This window comes from Chelonoidis abingdonii, chromosome 6 (assembly GCF_003597395.2).
Source record: "Chelonoidis abingdonii isolate Lonesome George chromosome 6, CheloAbing_2.0, whole genome shotgun sequence".
In the NCBI taxonomy this organism is placed as follows: domain Eukaryota; kingdom Metazoa; phylum Chordata; order Testudines; family Testudinidae; genus Chelonoidis; species Chelonoidis abingdonii.
This window is the reverse complement of record NC_133774.1, coordinates 13,688,613-13,712,637: the sequence shown is the minus strand read 5'-3', so window position 1 is coordinate 13,712,637 and position 24,025 is coordinate 13,688,613. Positions and strand designations below refer to the sequence as shown.

General features: G+C 42.8%; 1 protein-coding gene across 1 annotated transcript in view; it reads left to right on the top strand.

The window, feature by feature from the left end:
* Positions 1 to 24,025, top strand: part of LOXHD1 (lipoxygenase homology PLAT domains 1) — a 297,238-nt gene that overhangs the window by 165,540 nt on the left and 107,673 nt on the right. Inside the window, exons 19-27 of the mRNA XM_075066837.1 lie at positions 715 to 875; positions 8,373 to 8,449; positions 9,314 to 9,510; positions 9,900 to 10,092; positions 11,880 to 12,040; positions 17,350 to 17,659; positions 20,191 to 20,345; positions 21,502 to 21,635; positions 22,423 to 22,571. Coding sequence (XP_074922938.1) covers positions 715 to 875; positions 8,373 to 8,449; positions 9,314 to 9,510; positions 9,900 to 10,092; positions 11,880 to 12,040; positions 17,350 to 17,659; positions 20,191 to 20,345; positions 21,502 to 21,635; positions 22,423 to 22,571 — 1,537 coding nt within the window. The remainder of the gene's footprint in view (positions 1 to 714; positions 876 to 8,372; positions 8,450 to 9,313; positions 9,511 to 9,899; positions 10,093 to 11,879; positions 12,041 to 17,349; positions 17,660 to 20,190; positions 20,346 to 21,501; positions 21,636 to 22,422; positions 22,572 to 24,025) is intronic.

The window sequence follows — 24,025 nt, the reverse complement described above, 5'->3', positions numbered from 1 at the left end:
TCTGGGCATTAATGAAGACAGGCCACCAGCAGCAGCAAATTTGTGCTTTCTGTGGACAGAAGAGACAAATGCACCACAGCACTCTGTTCCCTCCAATTTTCTCCTGCCTAACAAGGCATTAAAGCAAGGGGCACTTGTAATTGCATCAGGAGCATGGTAAACTACAGTAGTCCTCTCTGTGTATATGTCTGTTTAAGGTACTTATATGGCCTCCATTACTGGAGTAGCTGAACACCTCACAATCTTTACATATATTTAGCTTCATAGTGTCCCCCTGGGGTGAGGAGGTACCATCTCAATTATAGTTGGAGAACTCAGGCACAGAGAGACGCGGTGATTTACCCTAGTTCCCCCAGGAAAACTGAGGCAGAGCAGAGAACGGAACGTGGGTTTCCCAGGTTCCAGGCCAACACCCTTAGAACTGGACCATCCTTCCTCCCTACTAGGGTGAGGTATGAGACTGTGGGTAGGAGTAAGCACCCAAAAGCTCTGGCCGCCATTGCTTTATCAGTCCCACCCTATGAGGCTAGCACATGTGCTCTGGTTTATTCTTTGGTAAATTAACTTGAGCTTAATCTACTCACCTGCTTCTGAGGGATCTTCTACATCCTGCAGCTCTGGGATTGGTTTGATCGCAGTAATAAATGCTTGTGTTTCATTTTGTTTCTTAGGAACCATATTGCCTAATCTTGTTTCTTTTTCTCTCTGCCAAAGGCTGATGAGTTCTACATTGAAGCTGTGACTTTGAAGCAGGTGAGGAGGGTGAGGATAGGGCATGATGGCAAAGGAGGAAGCAGTGGCTGGTACCTTGACAAAGTGATAGTGAGGGAAGAAGGGCAGCCAGAAAGTCAGGCTGTGGAATTCCCATGCTACAGGTACTGAAAATGATGCTCTCAAATTATGCCTTTATTTATTGATTTGTCACACTTTCAAGAGCCTAATTACTGTTCAGGGCTGGAATCTTCTGAGCTCATCTAAATCCTGCCAGCTAATTTTTTTGCTTGGCCTGAAAGCAAAATGTGTGGATTGGGAGATTAATTAAAATATTGCTCTCTCCTACTAAATAGGCAGCAATCTGAAGAATAAACTTCACAGTGATTAACTCAATGATGCTGAGACAAAATGCCACCTTCCAATGATGAATCCAATGTTAATTCAACCACCGGCTGCAGGAACATTCTCATTGCTACTGCAGCCTCCAAGTTTTGTTGCAGATGTGGAGCCGCCTTCTGCCCTCACATGCATGTCCCATGGTCCCAAGAGCCGTGGCATGCTAGTCTCTTGTTGGGAGTATGCAAAATCGATAAGATGCTGTCATGAAAACTCACCACATTGCACCAGGGTGGGTGGGAATCATAGAGAAAAGGGCTGTGACTCTGCCATCAAATGTATTCTTCTCTTTCCTCAAGACAATAAGTGGCTGAAAAGAAGGTGCTGTAGCTGAAGCTTCCCTTGGAGAAGCTATAGCTAGCACTCATTTTCACATCATACACACAAGTGCTAACCAGTATCTGCCTCAATGTGGAGAGTGCAAATAATCAACAGCGAGGTGAAAACACAACAAACACAGCTTTAACATAAGAGTTCTGGGTCCTTCAAATCCCATTTTTATGTGCAGAGGATTTCACGCTTTGCAGGCGGAATTCCACTAAATAACAATGAATTCCCATTTTAAAAAATATAAGGCGCCCTCTTCTCATAGGACTGGTAGAATTTTATATACTAATAGGTAAAAAGCAACAAAGAGCCCTGTGGCATCTGACGAAGTGGGTATTCATCCACAAAAGCTTATGCTCCAAAACGTCTGTTAGTCTATAAGATGCCACAGAACTCTTTGCTGCTTTTAAAGAGTCCTGTGGCATCTTATAGACTAACAGACACATTGAAGCATAAGCTTTTGTGGGTGAATACCCCCTTCGTCAGATGAATGTAGTGGAAATTTTCAGAGGCAGGTTTCTCCTCCCTTGGTGTTAACACCGCAACTACTAGAAGAGGGCCCCATCCTCCCTGATTGAACTAACCTCATTATCTCTAGACTGATCCTTGCCTGCATATTTATACCTGCCTCTGGAAATTTCCACTACATGCATCTGACGAAGTGGGGATTCACCCACGAAAGCTTATGCACCAATACGTCTGTTAGTCTATAAGGTGCCACAGAACTTTGTCACTTTTTACAGATCCAGACTAACACGGCTACCTCTCTAATACTAATATGATTATTCTCAAATTGCCAAGAAATGTAAAGCCACTGGGTCTGATTCTGATCTCATCAGCAATTACTCCCCAGCGTAAAAAAATGTGAGCTCAGAATTAGGCCCACTGAATTACTAAAGCCACATCACATAACGGAGAGCAGAGCCAACTTGCCAGGGATGTAGAATTTGACAGGAGATGCGACATCATGTTCCTTGGGAAAAGTGGGCAAGTTTCCAAATTATAGCCCTCTTAATCACAGAATAAACCCATCATGTTATGATGTTGCCACTTTTTAATACCCATTTAATAAGTTAACTCACAATATAGTAACCAGACAGGCATTGACTTGGACATGAAATGTCCACATTGAGAACTGTTATGCTGAGTATCTTCAGAGATCCTCACAAGTCTAGTCATGTGATACATCTAGCTCACATTAATGGCTACTTCTGAATAACCTCATGACTGAAGCCACTTAATTAATGCCTTCCTCCACCATGGGGTGAAGATTCTGTTCTAGTAATGTTACAGTAAAGCACTTGGCCCACCAATCCAGTTGTGATAGAAAAGATTTCATTGACTGTTAAAAACAATAACCATAAACAAGAGGCTGGAAATTAAGACCTGACTGTAGAATATCCAACTTGCACATTCAGCCTTCACGCCATGAATCATTGGATTCTGTTCTTGTATTTTCCATGATCTGGTGTCCAAGTGAGACCATTGTCACTCACATGAGTTGTTTTGCTGTCCTTGTGCCACTGTTATCCATTCCTCTCAGATGGAAATGGTCACATGACCAACAGAGTGGGAGTGAGTGGAGCACTGTTCCTATCACTGCCTCTGGTGCCTGTGTCTTCTGCAGGATCATGAGAAAGTGGAACAGAATGACAGTCTACAGTTGTCGTGGAGCCTGGAGGTATCTGAAGGCAAAGGTGCTCACCCACTGCATCCTCCATAGGAATGAATAAACTTGTCCATGACCTGCAGCGTTTGGATGCTTCCACTCCTGCTGGCCAGGGATACCTCCAATTCCCTTGCTGCTCTGGATATCATTCAGAGGGGCCTGCTCCTCCAGGATACAGATACTTCTAGAAACTTGGCTAGGAGGAGCAGCCCTTCCTTAGTGAGCCAAGGCAAGCAAGTGGTAGTGTGAAGTTAGAGACTACAGTTCAGACAGGCCAAGGGAAGCATCTGTCTCAGTCAGTCTGTTGCCAGATGGTGATATGTTGTTGTACCCATCACCCTTCTCTTCTGTGGCCTGATCACCTTCAATTGTTACTATAGCACATTGACAAAGTGCAGGGGAAATAATTTTCTTTCTGCTGTGTCCTGTTATTTAGGACTGATTCAAAGACATGCTCTGAGATCAGCTGCTTCTGCTATGGTCCAGCACAGCCAGAGCACAAAATACTTTCTCCCAACAGGAACAGATCATACTGGGGCAAAAAATGCTAAACGTTCTCCCACCAATCTGGGTGCACTGAGATATAGGATATAATTCCGTTGTGGGGTGCTGGTTACACAGCATTCATGATGTCTGATGCCAGAAGGAGACCAACATGGATTTCCGGTCCATGTAACTCACTGAAGTCTGTTTTGTTCTTCTCATTTATATGTGTAAACATGTGGCTAAGATTTTTTTTTTTAATTTCAAAGCTTTTAACAATAAGCATTTATGTAGCACTGGAGGAGCATCCACTAATTAAATCACAACAGTCCTACAAGGAGTATTAGCAAACTAAGGTACAGAGAAGCTAAATGGATTAACAGTGAGTTTGTGGCAGAGCCAGGAATAGCATCCCAAAGTAATGTCTCCCAGTCCTGTGCTTTAAACTACCAGAATAGTTGTCGTGAAGAAAATGTAATGGATCATACTTATTCTCAGAGTCAGTGTATTAAAAATGCTCCTTTGAAGTACATTTCCAAGAGCTCTGTGTAAGCTCAAAAGCTTGTCTCTCACACCAGCAGAAGTTGGTCCAATAAACGATATTACCTCACCCATCTTGTCTCTCTAATATCTGAGTGTTCTTTGCAGAGTGCTAGCTCATCATTCAGATGCCTTGAAATCTTTTATGACTTTCTGACATTAGAATAATTCAGATTTTTTTCAAAGTGAATCACTGAACCATTCAGTGCAATGGCTGAAGCCATCTGTATATTATAAGTACTTTACAGTTTGGATGCTATAAAGATAACTAGTGCTAACAGTAAAAAGAATAGGTGAAGGGTTGAATAAAATAGGACCTACCTTTTCCACTCAAACCTAGAACCGAACCTATTTTGAGGATCAAAGCTTAGATTTTTTATTTTTCATTTTCACTGTGGGACTCAGTGCAAGGCCAGGAATGGAGGAGCTACCAGCCAGTAATATCCCTGGCAGAAATGAAATGGAAATCGAAGACAGCCCAATCTCATGTTAGGCCAGATCCTCAGCTGGTGTAAATCATTATATCACCACTGAAATGATTTTATATCGGCTAGGAATATGGCTTGATATTTCTAGCTCAGCTTTGCAGACCCAAGAAATCTGAATATTTGTGATAAGCTTTGGACCTGACCTGAATCTCTGAATTTCTTGTGGCTTTCACACCATTGTGCGTTTTGTAAATATTTGTGCAATCTGGGATTACAGGAACATATCATTTTAGTCTGATAGAGTGTGTGCAGCTCAGAGTGGTGCCAGAGTGAGGTATGTGTATGTTAGAAATATCTAGACAGATGTATATAAACTACCTAGGGATTATTGATGATTTTACACTGCAAGTCAAGGGCTTCTACAAGTACTTTGTACAACAAGTACTTTGGCTGTTAGATCAAATGAATGCTATTTTAAATGGCCTGATGTGTTTAGAATGTGTTGCTCCATTAATGCCATATATATATGTATAACCTAGTTGACATCGTTCTGAACCTCATTCATTATACATAGAGTTCTTTTGCAAACCTTGCTGCTGAGCATGGGTGGCATCTTGAGCTTGATGTACAAGGAACAAATATATATATACAAGTGCTTCATGATGTTCCATTGTGACTTCCGTGGAACAACATTCGAATGGCACATTGTGAAGAAAAGGAGAAACAAGAATGTGTTACAAATCAAAATCACTCATCTGTCATTATTCACAAGTCTTCATCTTGCGCTGCTTGAAGGGGTGATGTCCTTGCCACAGCCTGCTGTTCTCTTGGCTAACACAAGATTGGGCAATGGTAGCTGCATTAAGTCATTTCTCTTGGTAGTCTATCCCCATCTTACTTTTCACTAGCCTGTAGCAAGCTTTCCACACCTGATTTAAACGCTTCCTTGCCTCTTCATCAGTGGCCCCTGGAAAAAAGCAAAGCTCTTCTCCAGAGAAGTCTTCCTTCATGAATTCCCTTGCAGCACTCCCTTCTCCACCAAGAAAGCAATTAATATTTGCTCTTCTGCACCCAAAGCTCTGTTTCTTGTGGAAGACATTTTGATTCTCTCACCTTAGCTCAGGAGGTGTCCTTGGATTCACTCCATATTGGGTGATTGCACCAGCAACAGCAAAGGATGCAAAAACAACCACATATACACCAGCAATGGAAGAAACAGCTTCCAAGATGACTGATGCTAGATTAGCACAAAAAGCAACTGGCATAAAGTTGGCCATCTCAGGGGCTTCTCTCATCCTGAAGGGCATTCTGAATTGAGAGGATTGTGGGGTGGTCAGAAATTAAGTTCTGTTTTCTGAGGGTACCCCATTTAAGTTCCATGTATGCAGAGACATCTTGATTTTTGTGATGACTTAATCCCCTAGATGTTGGATACATGTCCAAGGATAGGACCCCTGAATCATCAAGGACTACACGACACACAGGTATTAAGGATCAGTTGCAACAGGTAAAAAAAAAACCCAGACCCACGACTAATACAAAGACTTCCTTCCATAAGACACATGTTCTGAGACACTCTTCATGTGTCCGCTGTACTCTCCACGCTTGGCTCCAATTCTTTACATCAATCTCTCATTCTCCAACACAGATAGCTGTGCTTCTATAACCCTAAAGTCCTTCTCACTCACCACCGAGGGTGAACATTACACCTGATAACCTACCACAGTGTTAAACCGATATTTCTTCTTGCTGATATAATCACTGCTAAATCTCTCCAACACACACGGCCACATGTTTTACAGAGTGAAAGGGAAGAATACTGGGTAGATTACATACCCAACAACCAACAAAAGATTAGCGGGGAGATTGGGGTGGGGGAATGGCATTACATGTGTCTCTTTTCTGCATGCTTCTGAGCACTTAATATTGTTGCAAAATCTTGGTGGCTGTTTCATGTTCCCCTTACGAATTCTGGCCTACAGGATATTCCTGGTGCTTTTGCCAACTCTGAGTTTTGCTTCATGTTTGGTGTTCCTGTATACTGCTGTTTCTTCTGCATAGCACCTGTGCTGATATTATTTCTGTGTGCAGGGTGGGGGAGGAAGGAAATTCTAACTCTTTTTTTTCGGATGGAGTACATTAGAACCTGAGAAATTAAAAACAACAAGAACTAGCGAAACTGATGGAAAAGGGAGTTGGTGGCTCAGGGGACTGATCATTGGCTCTAGATCCCTTCACCTCTAGGTCACCATTCAAATCCATACGATAGTGACTTTGAAGATGTTACAGCTTGATGGCTGTTTGGCCTATGAGAAATGAGAAGATGGCCTCATGCTAATTGTTAGTTGACATTTGTTCACATTTCTAAACCTCTGCCTCATGGGCTTCCTTCTAATGACAGTCTCAGCAGCAAGGCTGAAGATTGATTATGATGGAAACTGAACTCTCCCCTCCCTTTGTGTAATGGGTAAGGATGGAGCATGTTGACAGAGGACAGTGTGGGGAAACTTGTGCTGCTTCCGAGCTGCACTTATTCAGTGGCTAAAGAGGACTTCGGTCTCCAGGGCTGTCAATCTGGCACTTCTCAACAACACTATCATCCCTTTGAAAAGTGCTTTATGCAAACCAATTAATTTTGTTGTTGTTTCCTGCCCCCCCCCCGCCCCTCCCACTTACTAATTTTGGAAATCATTATTAAACTCCTTTCTCTGACAGGGTGTTAAATAATCTCGGTGAAATGTCCAAAGTTTCTTACTTGTTCTTTGTTCACCACAACTGGTTCAAAACAGTATTTTTAGCTGCAGGATGAAGCAGAGTAGAAAAATTGATCTGAGTAATTCAGAACATTAGTATAGCTCTTTTGTGAAATCAGCTCTGATTAGCTATGTTAGAAGGTTGAAAAGGCCAGCTTAGACCTGTGTGGGACAAATGACTCTAGAATGATACTTTTAATAACATCTAACACTTTGAAAAAATGTGTGCTGCAATCTTCTGATCAGGAAAGTGCAAATCTCGGTGAATATCACACCGGTATTGAAATGATTATGATATATTTTTTCCTTTTGGCTGTAATTTCTTCCTCCTTGGAGTTCAGGGAAACAGCTCTTTCGTTTAAGTTTAAGTCCACGGTTCTATTTGCGACAGATCTCTCTCCTTAATTAGCCTAATTTATTGTTACATGAATGTTGTGATGCAATTATATTCCTCCCTCCCTCCTGTGTTAGCACTCCAGGTGAAGCATGCTACTTCCACAGCACATCCGGCTCTGGAATCAAGAGGCAAGGTCCAATAATATAATTCAGCTTTTGTCTGGTGAAGGAGAAGTGTTTCCTGGTTACCCATAGACAGCATAGGATGAAAAGATAAAAGAATCGGCAGGCATAGGAAAAGATGTCAATAGCCTTATCTGATATTATTGTCAGAATAAAAGACAATAAGAATTTCCAGCTAATGAGCAAGATTTTCAAAAGGCCCAGCCTCCAGGTTTGCAGGAGATTTGAATCTGCTGAATTTACACCTTCTATTTAAATGCAAATGCGAGTCACAATAGATGCACCTCTATTTGTGTTGCAAATGGAAGATGGACCTTTTGAAAATATTAGCTCTTTGAGAATTTAGACTAATGTGTGACTGCTGTAGTGTTAGATCACATTCCTGAGAACTAGGTCTTGTCTTCTTCACAGATGAATAGCCACCTGAAAATGTCACTTTATCTACACAGTGTTCCTTTTTGTTACGTACTGTATTTGTCTGGACCTTAAAAACCCTGAATGAGGTAAATATTAGGAGATAACTTACTTTTATTTGCAAACCAGATGGCTTGACAAAAATGAGGATGATGGTCAGATTGTTCGAGAGTTAGTACCGGCTGGGGAGTCACCGATCCTGAAAAGTGAGTTTGGTCTGGGATAAAGAAGGGTTTGGGTTGGGCTATTTATTTATTTTTAAATCAACAGGAAAACTACAATATTTATACCAATAACATTCAAGAAATGTGTGCTGAGCCATATGGGGGGGAAATCTGTGATCTTTAAATCCTAGTTTATGAATGGGATTAATTCACATACAAGAGGAAGACCGTCACATTTTTGTGTAATGGAAAGAATTTAAATTTTTTTTTAAGAATGGCTTGTTTTGTATTTCTAGAGATTGGATCCTTAAACATCTGCCTTCTGTGCAGGGTGAATTCCATTGAATAACACTGAATTTCAGTCAATCCAAAAAAAAAAAAAAAAAAAAGACAAAGATGACAGTCCTCCCTTATAGGGATTTTAAGGCACCAGGAGTGTAATTTCTTAAAACATTGCTAAATGAGAACAAGAACATAGCTCTTAATAATTATTTTGTGTGCAAAAAACAAAAACAAACAAGCAAAAAAGAGCAGCTAAAATCAACCTGTAGGCATAAAAGTAGATAAAACTACTTCAGTTTCTAACAAAGTTTACTTTTTTCATGTTTTGGTAATAATCTAACCCTGTGGGTCTGTCATCAGACATTCTCAGTCCATTTATATATCTGTTAGGGTTTTCACCCTTCCAAACCTGATATTCTATGATTCTACAGTTGATGAACACATCTCATAGGTTTACGAGCTCCTTCCAGTCTGCTCCTCTGGGCAAGCCTCTAGTGCAAATGTTTCCAAGTCTCTCTGATTCATGCTTGTGCTCTGTTCTAGTTTGTAGCAAGCTTCAGTGATTCAGGATGAACTTTGGCAGTGCATGATGTGTTTGTGTTGTGTACATTAATATCTCTGTAGATGTCAGCTATCACATCAGTGTGAAGACAGGAGATGTTCCAGGAGCCAGCTCAGATTCTAAAGTTTTTATCAAACTATATGGTGAAAAGGGAAATACCAGCAAGGAGCCTCTGTTAGTTTCTGATAATGACCTAGGCAATTACTTTGAACGTGGGCGAGTGGATGAGTTTATTTTAGAGACTCTGGATATTGGAAAGGTAAGACTTAATCACAAGTGTGTCAGTATTTTATGCCAGTGATTTGTGTAATAATCAGCACGGTACTAAGGGAACTGCTGCACTGTAAGAGAGTCTGACCTTTGGACAAAATGTTACAAACCACATTTTCAAATAGGCTGCTACAATTGCAACTAGGGGTTTTTCCTAGATACCGGTTTGCACATGTAAGGGGATGTTTCTACATGCAGTGTGGCTCTCTGCCTGCCTAAATGTCCAACTTGCATTTTAAGGGCACATTGTATGTTCACAAGCTGACACATATAGAAAAGGTTTGCATGCACACAGTGAAAGAACAGAAGTAGATTTTTATTTTATTAAATAAATGTCTTCCTTGTTCCCCTCCCGCCTTTTTTTTTTTTCTTTTCAAGATCAACCGACTTCTGATTGGACATGATAATGTAGGGCTCCGATCTGGTTGGTTCCTGGCTAGTGTCCAGATCACAGTTCCTGTCCATGGAAGGCAGTACATGTTCCCATGCAACCGATGGCTTGACAAAGACGAGGCTGATGGGAAGGTGGAGGTGGAGCTCTACCCAAGTGAGATTGTGTCCATTGAGAAATGTGAGGGAGCAAAGCTGCTGCTGTTGTTGTTGTTATTTATTATCCATATTATCGTAGTGCCTAAAAGTCCCAGAGATGAAGCAGGACCCCATTGTACAAACCCAGAAAAGGCAATCTCTGCCCCAGTGAGCTTACAATCTATGTATAAGACGAGAGAAAACAGATGGATACAGACATAGACCAGGAAACAATGATACAATATTGGTCCGCATGAAAGGCAGTGGTAGCAGCACACTGTTTGTGAAAGTAAATGATAAAACCCTATTGCTGTGGTCATTTACAATCAGATGAGAAAAAAATGAAAAAATACAAGAAAAAAACACTGTAGGGTTTATATTTGCATTGACGGGGTTATTGCTGAGATGATGTAATAGGTTGTCTCCATCTCTGACTTCTGAGATTCTAGAAAAAACCTGGACTATGGCCGGGCTCAGTGCAGTCAGACACTGGGTTTCCCTTGCTGCAACATCAAAGCATCTCTTTGCTGACCTGCAGCTCCCATGCTGTTGCAGAGCGGCATCCTCACACACTACTTCCAGTTTATTACAGTCTTGACTTGCAATAGCATCTGAATTTCCAATTCCTAGTCTCTCTTGAGAGAAGTTTTATGATAGATTTGGATGAAGATCCATTCTGGTTTTGACTTGACATCGGTACGTTCATTTTCATTTAGAACCAAGATTAAAAGTTGACCTCGTGTCGCAAGGAGGACAAATGTAGCGTATATCCCCACAGCTCCATGTAGCTCCCTTCTCACTCCTGTATTATGGAGAGGCTTGAACCTCTCCCCATAGTTAAAGTTGCAATGAGGTTCCATTTTTAAGTCCCTATTTTAGTAGCTCTCTAACTTTGAGTTGGGAGATTCACTTGACCTGACAAGCCTGTGGTCTGATGGAGAATATTTTTATCATCCGATCCTGGACTGGGTCAGACTACTTTTCTTGAGTGAAAGGAAATTCAGGATCTGACTCCTCTTGCATGCTCAACCAAAGTATTCCCCTTCAGGGAAATGTATATAGGTCCATTGTCCAGGTGGGGTAACAGCAACAGCATTTCTGAATGACTTGTCAAGAGTCTATATGGGAAGTCTGTGGGTGGTAGACGTTGGGGGTATGTCTATGTTGCAGCTGGGAACAAGCCTCCGAGCTTGGATAGACAGACTTGCACTAGCTCCATTTGAACCAGGGGGCTAAAAATAGCAGTGTGGATGTTGAGGAGTGAGAGCCTGAGTCCAGGGTTGCCTGACCTGATAGGTCTGAGCTCAGGCAGCTGATCCAAGCCACTGCCCAGGATACAACATCCACACTGCTACAGAGTTAGAGTGAATTTTTCTACCTGAGGAGGCATGCACCCAGCTGCAGTGTAGACATGCCCATATTGTATCCACTAGATCGTTCAGACTGATCTCTTTTGGCTACTTGTAAAATTAAAACATTAGACAAATAATAATGTTTAGCTAGTGTTTGGAGTAGATTTTTAAAGCTATATTGTTAGACACATTTTTCAGGTGCTTTTACCAAAGCAGAATGTGTCAGAGATGTTTCTGGGAGATATCCTAGCCGATTGAGCTAGATAGGCACTGGCTATTGCCTATTGAGATAGGCATTGGCTGTGGAGCCATAAATTTTTTTATATATGCTAAAAATAGCCTATGTGTATTATAGATAATTAATTTTCATCTCAAAGCAATTCTATGCATTTCACCACTAGCAAACTCACCCCGGAATTAAACTAAGGAACTTTGTGTGTTAACTTCTCCATTAAATTTATTTTTTCTTTTGGAATAGTGGTAAATTATGAGGTGTCAATAGTTACGGGGGACGTGCGGGCAGCAGGTACCAATGCAAATATCTTCATGCAGCTTTATGGCGAGACTGGCAAAAGTGAGTTGATCACCTTGAAAAGCAGGTCAAACAACTTTGAGAGGGGAGCAACCGATATTTTTAAGGTACGATCAAGGCAGCCTTTACTGTTTATCTGAAGGGAAAGAAATGAGAACCAAAATAATGTACTTTTAACAAAATGGCAACACACATTCACTTTTCAACATTCCTGCTCAGTTGGCTTTTGCAATTCATGAAAATAGACTAGTCTCCCTTTCAGGTTTCCATACACTAGTATTTAGGATGCAGGCACTGTAGAAGAAAAGAAATATTCATTTTAGCTTTGCAAAACATTTGTAAACCTATATCTTGGCCTTGATCTAGTGGCATTATCCCTTATGTTTTAATTAAGCTTTTGTATTTAATTGAAAAAGCATGCATGACATATTGTCATGCTTACTTTAGAATGTGCCATTAATCACGCATGGCACTTGTGATAGAAATACACGTTATTGGCTCAACCTTGCCAATCCTTGCTACTGGAATTACGACTCTTTGTTCTGTAGGAAAGAGTACTCAGATTGTGCTAATAGTGTTAGGGATGATGCAGAGCCATGTCATCCCATGAAGTCTGCTGCTTTGAAGGGGTGCATCTCATGCTTTTCTGTACTTTATCTGTTGAAGGTGCTAACAGTACCCTCCTACCTATAGTATCTGAGCACCTTATGATGTCTGTACTGTATTCTTCCCTGACCCCCTCCCACCCAGGGTTTGGAAGGGCTGTGCTATTATCTCTATTTGCAGATGGAGAGGTCCAAAGAGACTAAGTGACTTGCTAAGGCCACACGGTAAGTCTAGTGGAGAAGGGAATTGAACCTGGGCCATCTGAGTATGAGGCAAGTGCCCTAACCACTGGGTCTCAGTCGATCTGGGCCTGGCAACCAAAGAGTTAATGCAGGAACTGCTGGCCAGTGCTGATTGGCTGCCTCATAACACCTGGGAGAATAAAAGATTTGAGGGGTGGGGCAGCTGCCAGAGGAGCAAGGTGGTTAGAGAAAGAAGGTCTTGCCAGCAAGCTGGTGAGAAGCCTCCCTTGAGTGACAACAACCCAAAGAAGGGTAGATCAGAGGCACAGGCTGCAGAAGCCTACAGAACCAAGAGAGGAAGGAAGGAGCTCAACAGGGGAATTGTCGAGAACTGATTCTGCCTTCCAGGGTTCAGGGCCCTGAATTGGAATCCAGTGGAGTGTGTGGCCTGGGTTCCCCTACCTACTTCTTAACAGAGATTTAAGAACCAGGCCTCTTGAGGACAAGGACCAGATAACCTTTGCCAAACATGAGGGGGAGGGGGCAGGTACGCTCCAGTGGGACAAAATTAATGTCCTTGCCTCTAGAATAGGTCGATAGAGATTCAGACAAGAAGGGTGGACTGACCACCTTGTTGGTCTGAGCAGACTCTGTGCAGTGCCCTGTCTGGCCAAAGGGGATGTTGACACAGTGGGGCACCGTCCACAGAAGGTGAGAGCAACTCAGTAGCAGCCCCTGTGCTATTCTGAGCACGAGGCAGCAATTCAGTGCAGTCCTGAAACAGGCCATGCAATGGAGGGCTAACACTTTTTAAAGGAAGTAAATAAGAATACTTAGGAAGTCCTGGGTCTGGTTTGAATGAGATGGATAATTAATGTCTTCTTTTGCCTCTCGTAAGAGGGAGGCAGCATGGTCCACTGGTTAGTGCAAGGAGATCAGTCAGGAATAGGCCGATGTGTGTGCTGTCTCTTTAAGTCTATTGAAGGAAGCCAGGCAGAAGGGAGGGGTAAGTGGGGAAGGATCTAGGCACAAGTCATATCATGAAGCAGAGGGAGGGATAAAATGTTTTCTTTGTTCTAATAAAGTTCCCTGTTAAGTGTTGAGAAACTGACTTGTTCAGTGATTATGCCTAGTACTTTTCCTCAGTAGATCTCAGAGCCCTTTATAAACGTTGGTGTCATTATCCCCATGGTACAGATGGGGAGATGTTGGCACAGAGAAGTTAGTGATTTCCTTAGGTCACCCAGCGGCAGAGCTGGAAATAAAACCCAGGTGTCCTGGGGCTGAGGCCAGTGCTCTAGCCACTATGTCACACTGCCCCCGTAAGATACAGATATGCATTCCTTTCTGGGGTCTGCCACTGCCTTGCTTTGTGCATTTGCATGGCTCTGTTAACCTCTCTCGGCCTCCGTTTCTTCATCTGCAAAACAGGGACAACTTCTTTGAGTGTTTGGAGGTCCTTGAATGACCAGCACTTTATAAATACACCTCTACCCTGATAGAATGCTGTCCTCGGGAGCCAAAAAACCTTACTGTGTTATAGGTGAAACCATGTCATATCGAACTCACTTTGATCCGCCGGAGTGCGCAGCGCCCCCGCCGCCCCCCTCCCCCCAGCACTGCTTTACTGCGTTATATCCGAATTCGTGTTATATCGGGTCACATTATACTGGGGTAGAGGTGTACTTATTGTTTGTTATAGAATCAAGGACAATGAGGTGATATCTTTTGAAAGGCCAACTTCTGCTGGTGAAAGAGACAGGCTTTTGAGCTATACAGAGTTCTTCAGGTTAACATATTTCACAGGTTAACTACTTAAACTAAACATTGTGTCTGTAACATTCTGAGTTTGTTCCCCAGACCTAAAGAAGAACTCTGTGTAAGCTCAAAAGCTTGTCTCTCAGCAGCAGAAGTTGGTCCTATAAAAGATATTACCTCACCCACCTTGTCTCTAATATCCTGGGACCAACACAGCTACAACAACACTGCATATATAATTTGTTATAACATTTCAAATACCAGCTGTACATTCATCTGTTTCTAAAGTAAAAGAGCTTCCCCTGACATATTAAATCTTACAGATTTGTATAAATCTTCTATGTAGATCACTCTATTTCATAGCCATGATTGTTTCCTATTAAACATTTACACAGTTTGGAAGCCTTAAGTTTAATGTGTTACCCATTTTCTGCAGTTTTCCAAGTACACAAGGTAGAAGGTTAAAGAATTAGGAGATTAAGGATCTCTATCTTTCTCAATATTAATATTTACAGGAAGATATGGGAAAGAATAAGACTGTATGAGCTACATGTTAATCAGACAATGCTCTCAGCTACAGACAGGGAATGCTGGATGCACATGAGCTGGGAAAATAGAGACACTTTTCTCTGTGCTGGGATAGGTGGATCGATTTCAGTTTCCTGATAAACATCTCTTTTGCAACTGATTATTGTTTTAATCTGATAAAAATGCTTCTAGGCTGAAGTCTTCTATGCTAAAATGACAAATTAAAGCCTGAAAAAGAAAATAGTCGCAGGGTACATAGCGTATAAACTACATATCAACACAAAACCCCACCATAACTAAAAGTGTCATTGGTTATGGGGCCACCATGCTGAGAAACACTTTCTAATGCAGTGGTTCTCAAACTTTTTGGGCTCATGACCCATTTATAAACCTTGATGGCCTGTCATAACCCTTGAGATCCCCAAGACACCCAAGATCCAATGGGCGCCCACCTCCCTGCAGAGGTCAATCCAGGAGTGGCAGACCTTGGAGCTAAGATTTTGAGATATAATCAACCAGATGTGAACTCTGCGGGCCACTGGGGGGAGGATTGGCAACTGAGACCCCCCCCCCAAAATACAGCTCCCCCATATGGCCCATGGGGGACAGAAGGTGAATGTGTGGGTGGGGGGAATTTGTGGGTCTGGAGGTGAAATGGGAAGATTGAGGTTCTGGCAATGTAGTAAGGAAGGAGATGGGGGCTGAGGGAAGGCTATGGAGGCAGAGGTGGCCAGGGGAGGGACAGAGAGCCATAACACCCTCAAAAAACACATCGCCCCCTGGGGGTAGAGGGGTGGTAAGGATTTAGGGTTGTAGGGGTAAAATGGGGTGGTTTGGGGCAGAAGGGGCCAGGAATGCAGTGGAAAAATATCTCTGGGCCAGGATGGGTGATATGACAGAGGGTGCGTTTGCCCGGCTGTTGGGGGATATATATCGGGGGACCAATACTTACTGGAGAATGTGTTATTTGTGACCCAAAGCAGAAAGTTGCTCTTCCTCATGCTTGTGGGAAGAAGGGGCAGGTCAGGGGGAGCAGCAAGGATCCTCAAAATCCCTGCCCCCCGGCATATCCCAGAGTGACCTGCTGCATACAACACAAACAGACACCAACCACTCCCTCCCAGCCTCTGTCCCGTGAAGCTCACTGGGTTTGGCTTCCCATGCTGGGTGTTACAACCTCTGCAGTTGCAGCTCTGTTCAGATTTGGCCCCCTCTTCCTGACAGGGGGCCAGCCAGCCCAAATTTGTGAGAGTGGAATTACAACCTGGCACAGGAGATTGCAATCCCATTCGCTCAAATTTGTCCTGGTCGGCTCCCCATCTTCATGACAAAGGGGTGACTGTGCAAAACCTGAGCAGTGCTGTGACCTTGTGCACCAGGTCGCAACACCTGGAGCGGGAGCTGAGCCCAGCCAGCCCTGCAAGGCTTTGACACATTCCTGTGCCCAATTGTGGGTCACAATTCACAGGCTGAGAAACTCTGTTCTAGTGGGGCAAGTTACTAAATCATCTGGGCAAACAGTCTAAAACAATGAGGTGCCCATTCTTCATATCTGCTTTACTGACTAGAGAGACCTCCTCCTTCTTGTATAGCCTCCATCACTGTAGTATCTGAGGATGGTACAATCTTAATGGAGTTTACCATTGCAGGGAACTGTTATGGGGAACTGAGGCACAGGATAGATTAAATTACTTGCCCAAGGTCACACAGGAAATTTGTGGTAGAGGTAGGAATTTAACCAAGTCTCTCGAGTGCTACGTTAGTGTCCTCACCACTAGAACAGTCTTCCACTTTGGTTTACCATACTGCATTGCTAACATTTGTTTAAGGAGCACCATATGTATATACAGCATTTTACCGATCACCTAACCCTCCCACCCCGCCAACCAAAAAACCCAAAACGGTGCAAAGTCGACACCTCAAGAAGCTTGCAGACTGATAGAGATGAATACAATAGTCAGCCCAATAATTTAACAAAGGCAGAGCAACAGTGTTGTTGAGAGCAGGACAGGCAGGACTGGTACCCAGTAGATCTTAGCTTGAGTGTCTCTGCCACAGGTGTTCTGTATGGCCTCCTGCAAGTCACTCAGTCAGTTTAGATGATATTTGGTGGAAGTGCACTACACAGTAATTTAGAGCAGGATATGAAAAAGAACCCTCAATCCAGCTGAAACTGGGGAGTGGGGCAGGGAATGATCTGTCACATCTCACAGTCAACGTAATAGTGAGGTGATAGCTTTGGTTATAATGGTCCCTGTGGAGTTTTAAGCACTGTCATTGGTTATTTATGAAGAGAAGACATTTCATGTTCTCTCAGGCCTTAAACTTGCCTTTGGTGGCAGGTAGAGGCTGCAGATGTTGGCAAGATGTACAAGCTCCGAATTGGCCATGATGGGAAGGGCATTGGGGATGGCTGGTTCCTGGAAAGTGTCACACTTAAATGGATGGTAATGAAGGTGAAGGAGACAGATAAGAAGAAAAAGAAGAAGAAGAAGAAGAAGAAGAAATCCAGTGAGGAAGAGGAGGAGGACTCCCAGCCAGAAGAAGTGATGGAAGTCTGTAAGTTCGTGGCTCACCGCTGGTTGGCTACAGATGAAGGGGATAAGGAGCTGGTTGTGGAACTAATACCCGAGGACGGATCTGGACTTGAGGGTAAACTTCAGTAGTAAATATGTGTCCCTGAGCGTCTCATAATCAATAATAAACATTACATTAAGAGAGCAGTACACAGTTAACACTCAAAAATCTGGAAATGCCATAAAGTCATATATACCCCCTCACCTCCATTCTCTTGTGCACTCAGTATAGTTCAAAGACTGTGCTTCTGCCAGGCTGCTACACCATCCCCACCCCCAGTGAAATGGAAAAAGAGCAAATTTAACAATGAGAAAAATAAATACTTTTCACACAGCATATACTTCTAGGGGAATTCTGTGCCAAAAATTAAAAATTCTGCACCAAAAAATTAAAAAAATTCTGCACACAATATTTTAAAATTCTGCATATTTTATTTGTCAAACTAACACAATATAATCACATCAGTTTCAATTATTTTAGTAATTTCTTTCAAAATACCTCTCAGCAAGTATGTCTGTAACAATACAGGCAACAACAAAAAAGATTCAGGAAATGTTTGTTTGACAAATAGATTCCTTACTAGGCATATTCATACAGAACGTTGAGCAATTCATTTAAACCACAATACAGAAATGTATTTCCTGGACCCCTCAGAAGTAGTGCAAAGCCTTGGGAAAGTCAGGAGTAATGAAAGAGCTGAGGGAGAGGGTGGGTATGGGTGGGAGAAGTATGGAACAGGATTTTTTTGTGTGGGAGAGGGATTGTTAGGGCCTTCCCTGTGCACGCCCTGGCTGACCCCTACCCAATCCCATTCAGTCGGTCACATCTGCCCCTATCCCCATGTATCCCTTCACACTCCTGCCCCTAGTCCCATGTGGCCCTGCAGTCCTCCTCCTGCATCCACATGTGACCCTGCAGCCCCTCTCCCCAAACTCATGCTGTCCTGCAGCCCCCCCTCCCATTCAGTTCATGGTTCAATGCTGTCACCCCACTAGCTCCTGTCTGTCCCTCCCACTAGCCCTTCTGAATCCCAGTCTGTTACCCTCCTGTAGCCCCAGGTGCCCCACTCTGTCCATCCTGTGCCTCCTCACCTGGCTCTGCTGTGAGGAACACAGCCTCTTCCCCAACCTCTCCGCCCTCTGGCTGCCCTCTCTTCTGGTGCCACAGCAGCCCATGGCCGGAGAAATGTATAATTGCAGCGCTTCTCCAGCAGACTCTATATTCTGCAGAGAAAAAAAAATCTGAATGAATTCTGTGCATGCACAGTGGCGCAGAATTCCCCCAGAAGTAAGCATGTAATTAGCCTATGGAGCTTACTGCTACAAGATATCATTGAGCCTAAGGGTTTAGGAGATTTAAAATCCCAGCTTCAGCATTTATATGGTGAACAAGAATGTACAACATTACAATAGATAGGGTAAAAAATAAAATCTAAATCCTCATGCCTCACAGCAGAAGCAAACATCGGGGTTTGGAAGAAACGTCCTAAATGGCTTGGTTATTCCACAGTGGCCCAGCAGGGGTTTCTTAAAGCCTCCTCTGAAGCATCTAGTGTTGACCACTGTTGGAGACTGAATATTAGACTAGATGAGTGTATGTGTAACCCACACACCTGCTGGATGTGGTGCTCTGTCCCATATAGTAGCACTGAGACCACTTTGAGAGAAAGGTTAATGAGTCTGCTACAGCCTTAGCTACCAGCCATATGGCTTGTAGCTCATGGAGTAGAGCAGGGATTGGCAACCTTTCAGAAGTGGTGTGCTGAGTCTTCATTTATTCACTCTAATTTAAGGTTTCATGTGCCAGTAATACATTTTAACGTTTTTAGAAGGTCTCTTTCTATAAGTCTATACTATCAGTAACTAAACTGTTGTATGGTAAAGTAAATAAGGTTTTTTAAAATGTTTAAGAAGCTTCATCTAAAATTAAATTAAAATGCAGAGCCCCCTAGACTGGTGGCCAGGACCCGGACAGTGTGAGTGCCACTGAAAATCAGGTCACGTGCCGCCTTCAGCACGTGTGCCATAGGTTGCCTGCCCCTGCAGTGGAGGCTCATGCATTTAGCTGTAGGAGTCCCAGGTTCAATCCTGCCCACTGACGACAGGAGTCTGTCGGCGTTACATAAATTGGTGAGCAAATAACCTGGCTAGGGAAGGTTAAAATAAAGCCCAAGTAAGAGTTCAGTTCAAGACCCTTTCCTCAGAGCTGGCTTTATTATCACAAAAGGATTGGAAACAAGAGTAAACAACTCAGAACACTTGGTCCCAGCCAAGCAAAGAGGGCAGAGGACACACCATTCTTCCTTGCTCCCCTGGCCTGCTGACAGCTCCCATGGAGGGAGGGACTTACCTCAACTCTTACCTTCTCTAGAATGATCCAGAAGCATTCCTTTATATAGTGTCTGGCAAGCAGTCACATGACAGTCACCTGATCCCGCTCCATCGTGTGCCCTGTCTGGACCACAGCTCAGAACAAACCTCATCTTAATAGGGCTGGCCATGCCTGTGCTTATAGGCCAGCATGCTGTTATAATGGACCACTGGTCTGATCCAGCATGACAGTTCTCATGTTCCTATGTCATCTCTTCTGTGCAACTTCACTTACAGAGAACACCTATGAGGTCCATGTCATCACTGGGAATGTGTGGGGTGCTGGGACTGATGCTAATGTCTTCTTGAGCATCTATGGTGAAGGAGGAGGAGACACTGGTGAGCGCCAGTTGAAAAGGTCCAACCACCTGAACAAGTTTGAGAAGGGCCAGGTAAAGCATTACATAGTCACTCAGGGAAGCAAAAGGCAAATACGATCCTCTGTCCTTGAACACAAGCTGCTGGTCCTTCATTGCTACATCTTCTCAGTAAATCTCAGGCTCTTCTTTGAATTAAAAGTTTGGACATCTGGTTTTCTCTCTTAAACAAATAGAGCTGGGAAATATTCAATATATATTTCAGTGAATATTTACTTGAATGAAAAACTGGATTTGCTCCACCTGGATTTGTGCCTCTTTTGTGTTTGGATTCCTGCAAGTGTTCTGGCACTGTAATTTACTGGCAAAAATATTTGGAAACTGGAAATTTTAAATGGATATTAGATAATATATGTCAGAATTAATTGTGAATGTCTGAATATTTGCATTGGAAAATTGATCCTAAAAGTAACACTCATCTGGTCAGGGAGCAAAAACAATATCATGTGACCTATCTGTCCAGTTATAATTAAAACAGTGCAGTGTGTAATCAACAGAGCAACTGTTACTAGTAGGAATTATTCAGAGAATAATTTTGAATAATGAAAAAACTGAGAAAATGGTAAGCTGCTTGCAGGCAATTTGCAACGAGCAAAGAGGCTAAATTTGCCACATAATCTGTTTATTATGAATTATTAGCTCAGATCTAACAACATTATAATCTGAGCATCATTATTTAAGTCGGAGGAATTCTAAGAATGTGACGTAACACCTTATGCTTTTGGTAGCAGAGGAAGCCCAAAGTCTATCGACAAGCTAATTGCGCTAAGGTTTCTAAATAGCATGACAATAAAGGCTGTATTGTCATGTTGTTGTTGTTGTTAATGGGTAAACTTTATGGACGCTGCAAATGACAAAAGGAGAACTTCTTCAGTAGCTTCAACCAAAGCATATTGAAGTCCCCAGGAGTCTTTCCATGGACTTAAAGGGCCTTTACATCTGGTTTCAGATGCTTCATTGCAAAGTGGATTCCAACAAGAGATAAGGACTCTGGAAAGACTGAGAGTTAGGAGAGACAGATTAAAGCTGCTCATAATATGATTTTAATATCTGACAAAGCACAAGAGAATTTTCACTTTTTTTTTAATGGAAAAAATACCCTGTCCAGGGCACTGACTCCCTGTAAACTTGGGTGTGAAACACCAGTCTGCCTCTGTTTCTCCTTTTGCAGGAAGATATATTCACTATCAAAGCCATTGATCTGGGAGTACTGAAGAAACTGCGGATTCGTCATGACAACTCCAGCGGCAACCCAGCCTGGTTCCTGGACAGAGTGGAGATTGTTGATCTCAAGGACAACACCAGGTGAGCAGATTGCTGCACTCCATTCATGTGATCGGATGCATGGGATTCATACTTCCGGTCAGATAAATATAAAGCCTTAGAAATACAAAGAACATAGTGATTTTGTTACATATGTCACGAATCCAGACTGGATGAGCCTTTTAAAATGCTAAAATAATGGTGCTTTTGGATGTGGGGATGGCTCTCTCAGACCTGTGTATGTGTGCGGGAGGGTAATAAACCAATGGGCTAAATCCAAAGGTCCTGACCCAGGCAAATTCCCAGTAACTTGAGAGGGAGCAGACTGAATAAAACTTGAGCCCCCGATCCATCGGAATGCTTAAGCGTGTGCTCAACTTAAAGCATGTGAATAGTTCCATTGACTTTAGTGGGGTTACTCGCATGTTAAAAGTTAAGCATGTTCATAAGTGCTTTGCTGGTTTGGAACCTGAGTGAGGACCTCAAGATTCATTCCATTATTTGTAAATATAGAGTATATTTTGCTGTGAGACAATCATTAACCCTTAGGTTATTTATCTGCTTCTGGGCCTCAAAATGAAATGAGCCGGGGGGACTGACAGCTTGACACTCAGTACCTATCAGAAGGCATCAATTACAGGCCTGGATAAGTCCACACAAAGGGAACAAAAGACAAGGAAGGAGACACATTATGCTTATCAGCTTTGAGTGCTGTTACTCTTTGTTAACGAGCCTCTCATCTTTGCTAATTACTGCTGTTCATGTCTGTGAAGTGCTCTGAAGATGAAAATTCCTGTGTGAATGCTGTGTGCCACTGTTATTCTTGCAGGTATTATTTCCCATGCCAGCGGTGGTTGGCAGATGAGGAAGATGATGGTCAGATTGCCAGGGAGCTGGTCCCAGTGGATGAAGCATTTATAAGAAAAGATTCAGACAATGATCATCAATCTCTTGCCTCTCTGGGCCTGGAACAGAAAGGTTTACATCAGTCTTGTGTTTCTTTCAATAAGTAAAAAGAAGACAAGTTATTAATAGCTCTAAGACCACTATCAATTACAGTATTTGTTAGACCATGAAAAAATCCCCTCCTGGATTGTCAGGGTCCCCTTCCCACTCTGAACTCTGGGGTACAGATGTGGGGACCCGCATGAAAGACCCCCTATGCTTATTTCTACCAGCTTAGGTAAAAATTTCCCCAAGGAACAAATCCTTTCCTTGTCTTTGGACGGTATTTCTGCCACCACCAAGTGAGTTAGACGAAGATTCAGGGAAAGGACCACTTGGAGATCCTATTCCCCAAAATATCCCCCCAAGCCCCTTCACCCCCTTCCCTGGGGAGGCTTGAGAATAATATACCAACCAATAGGTTAACCAAGTAATGTTGACAAGAAGGTGTGAGTATCAACAGAGGGAAAATTATTTTTTGTAGTGACCCAGCCACTCCCAGTTTTTATTCAGGCCTAATTAGTTAGCAATGGGTACACATTTGGATATGAAACTGACCAGGTGTCAGTGATTAAAACCAGAGACTTGTTGCTATCAAGGGAAGGAACCTGAAGATTCATCTTTTTTTTCATTCAGCACCCTGCTGTCTTATGATCAAAGGTGGAGCTAGCCCATTGGGGGTCGTAAGCAAGAATATTTTCCCCCTAGACACACAACATATACTAAAAATGCAAATAAGGGGACCCCTTGAGCAGCTTGGGGACCTATGCAGTTGCTTGGTCTGCTTATGCCTAGTGCCATCTCTGCTTATGTTTATCTTCCTGAAACTACCTTGTATCCAGTCTGCTTGATTGCCCATGCCAACAACTGAATAATGACACAATCATGGGGCCTGATCCTGCAAGGTGATGAGTGTCCTGGACTTCCACTGACTCCAATGGGAGTTGAGAGCCTTAAGCTAAGCGCCTGCACCCATATTTATACAGCTGAATAAGTAGGCTAATTTTCAAAAATATTGAGCACCCAGCAGCTCCCATTGACTTCAGTGGGAGCTTCTGGCTGCTCAGCACTTTTGAAAATCAGGACACTCCTTTGGGTGCCTAAATATGGATTGATGAGTCTAACTTTAAGCATCCATTTTTGACAATCTTGGCTTATTATTTTGTAGTGTTTTGGAGACAACTTCTAGGAATTTCCACAGTTCTTAAGAGTTTGCCACACTTTTCAGATCATGGTGTTGTGGGAAACTATGCAAATCTTGTACAGTGAAGGGCTGTCTGCATTTATAAAATCTGGTGCTATAAATTAAATGTTATTGTAGATTGCAGCAGGAAACAAATCTGAGAAGCATGTGAGACTCCCAGGAAAGAAATGGGAAGTAGCACTGCCCAGAGGATTCAGGGGGCCTGGGGCAAAGCAATTTTGGGGACCCCTTCCGTTAAAAAAATGTTGCAATACTATAGAATACTATATTCTCATGGGGGCCC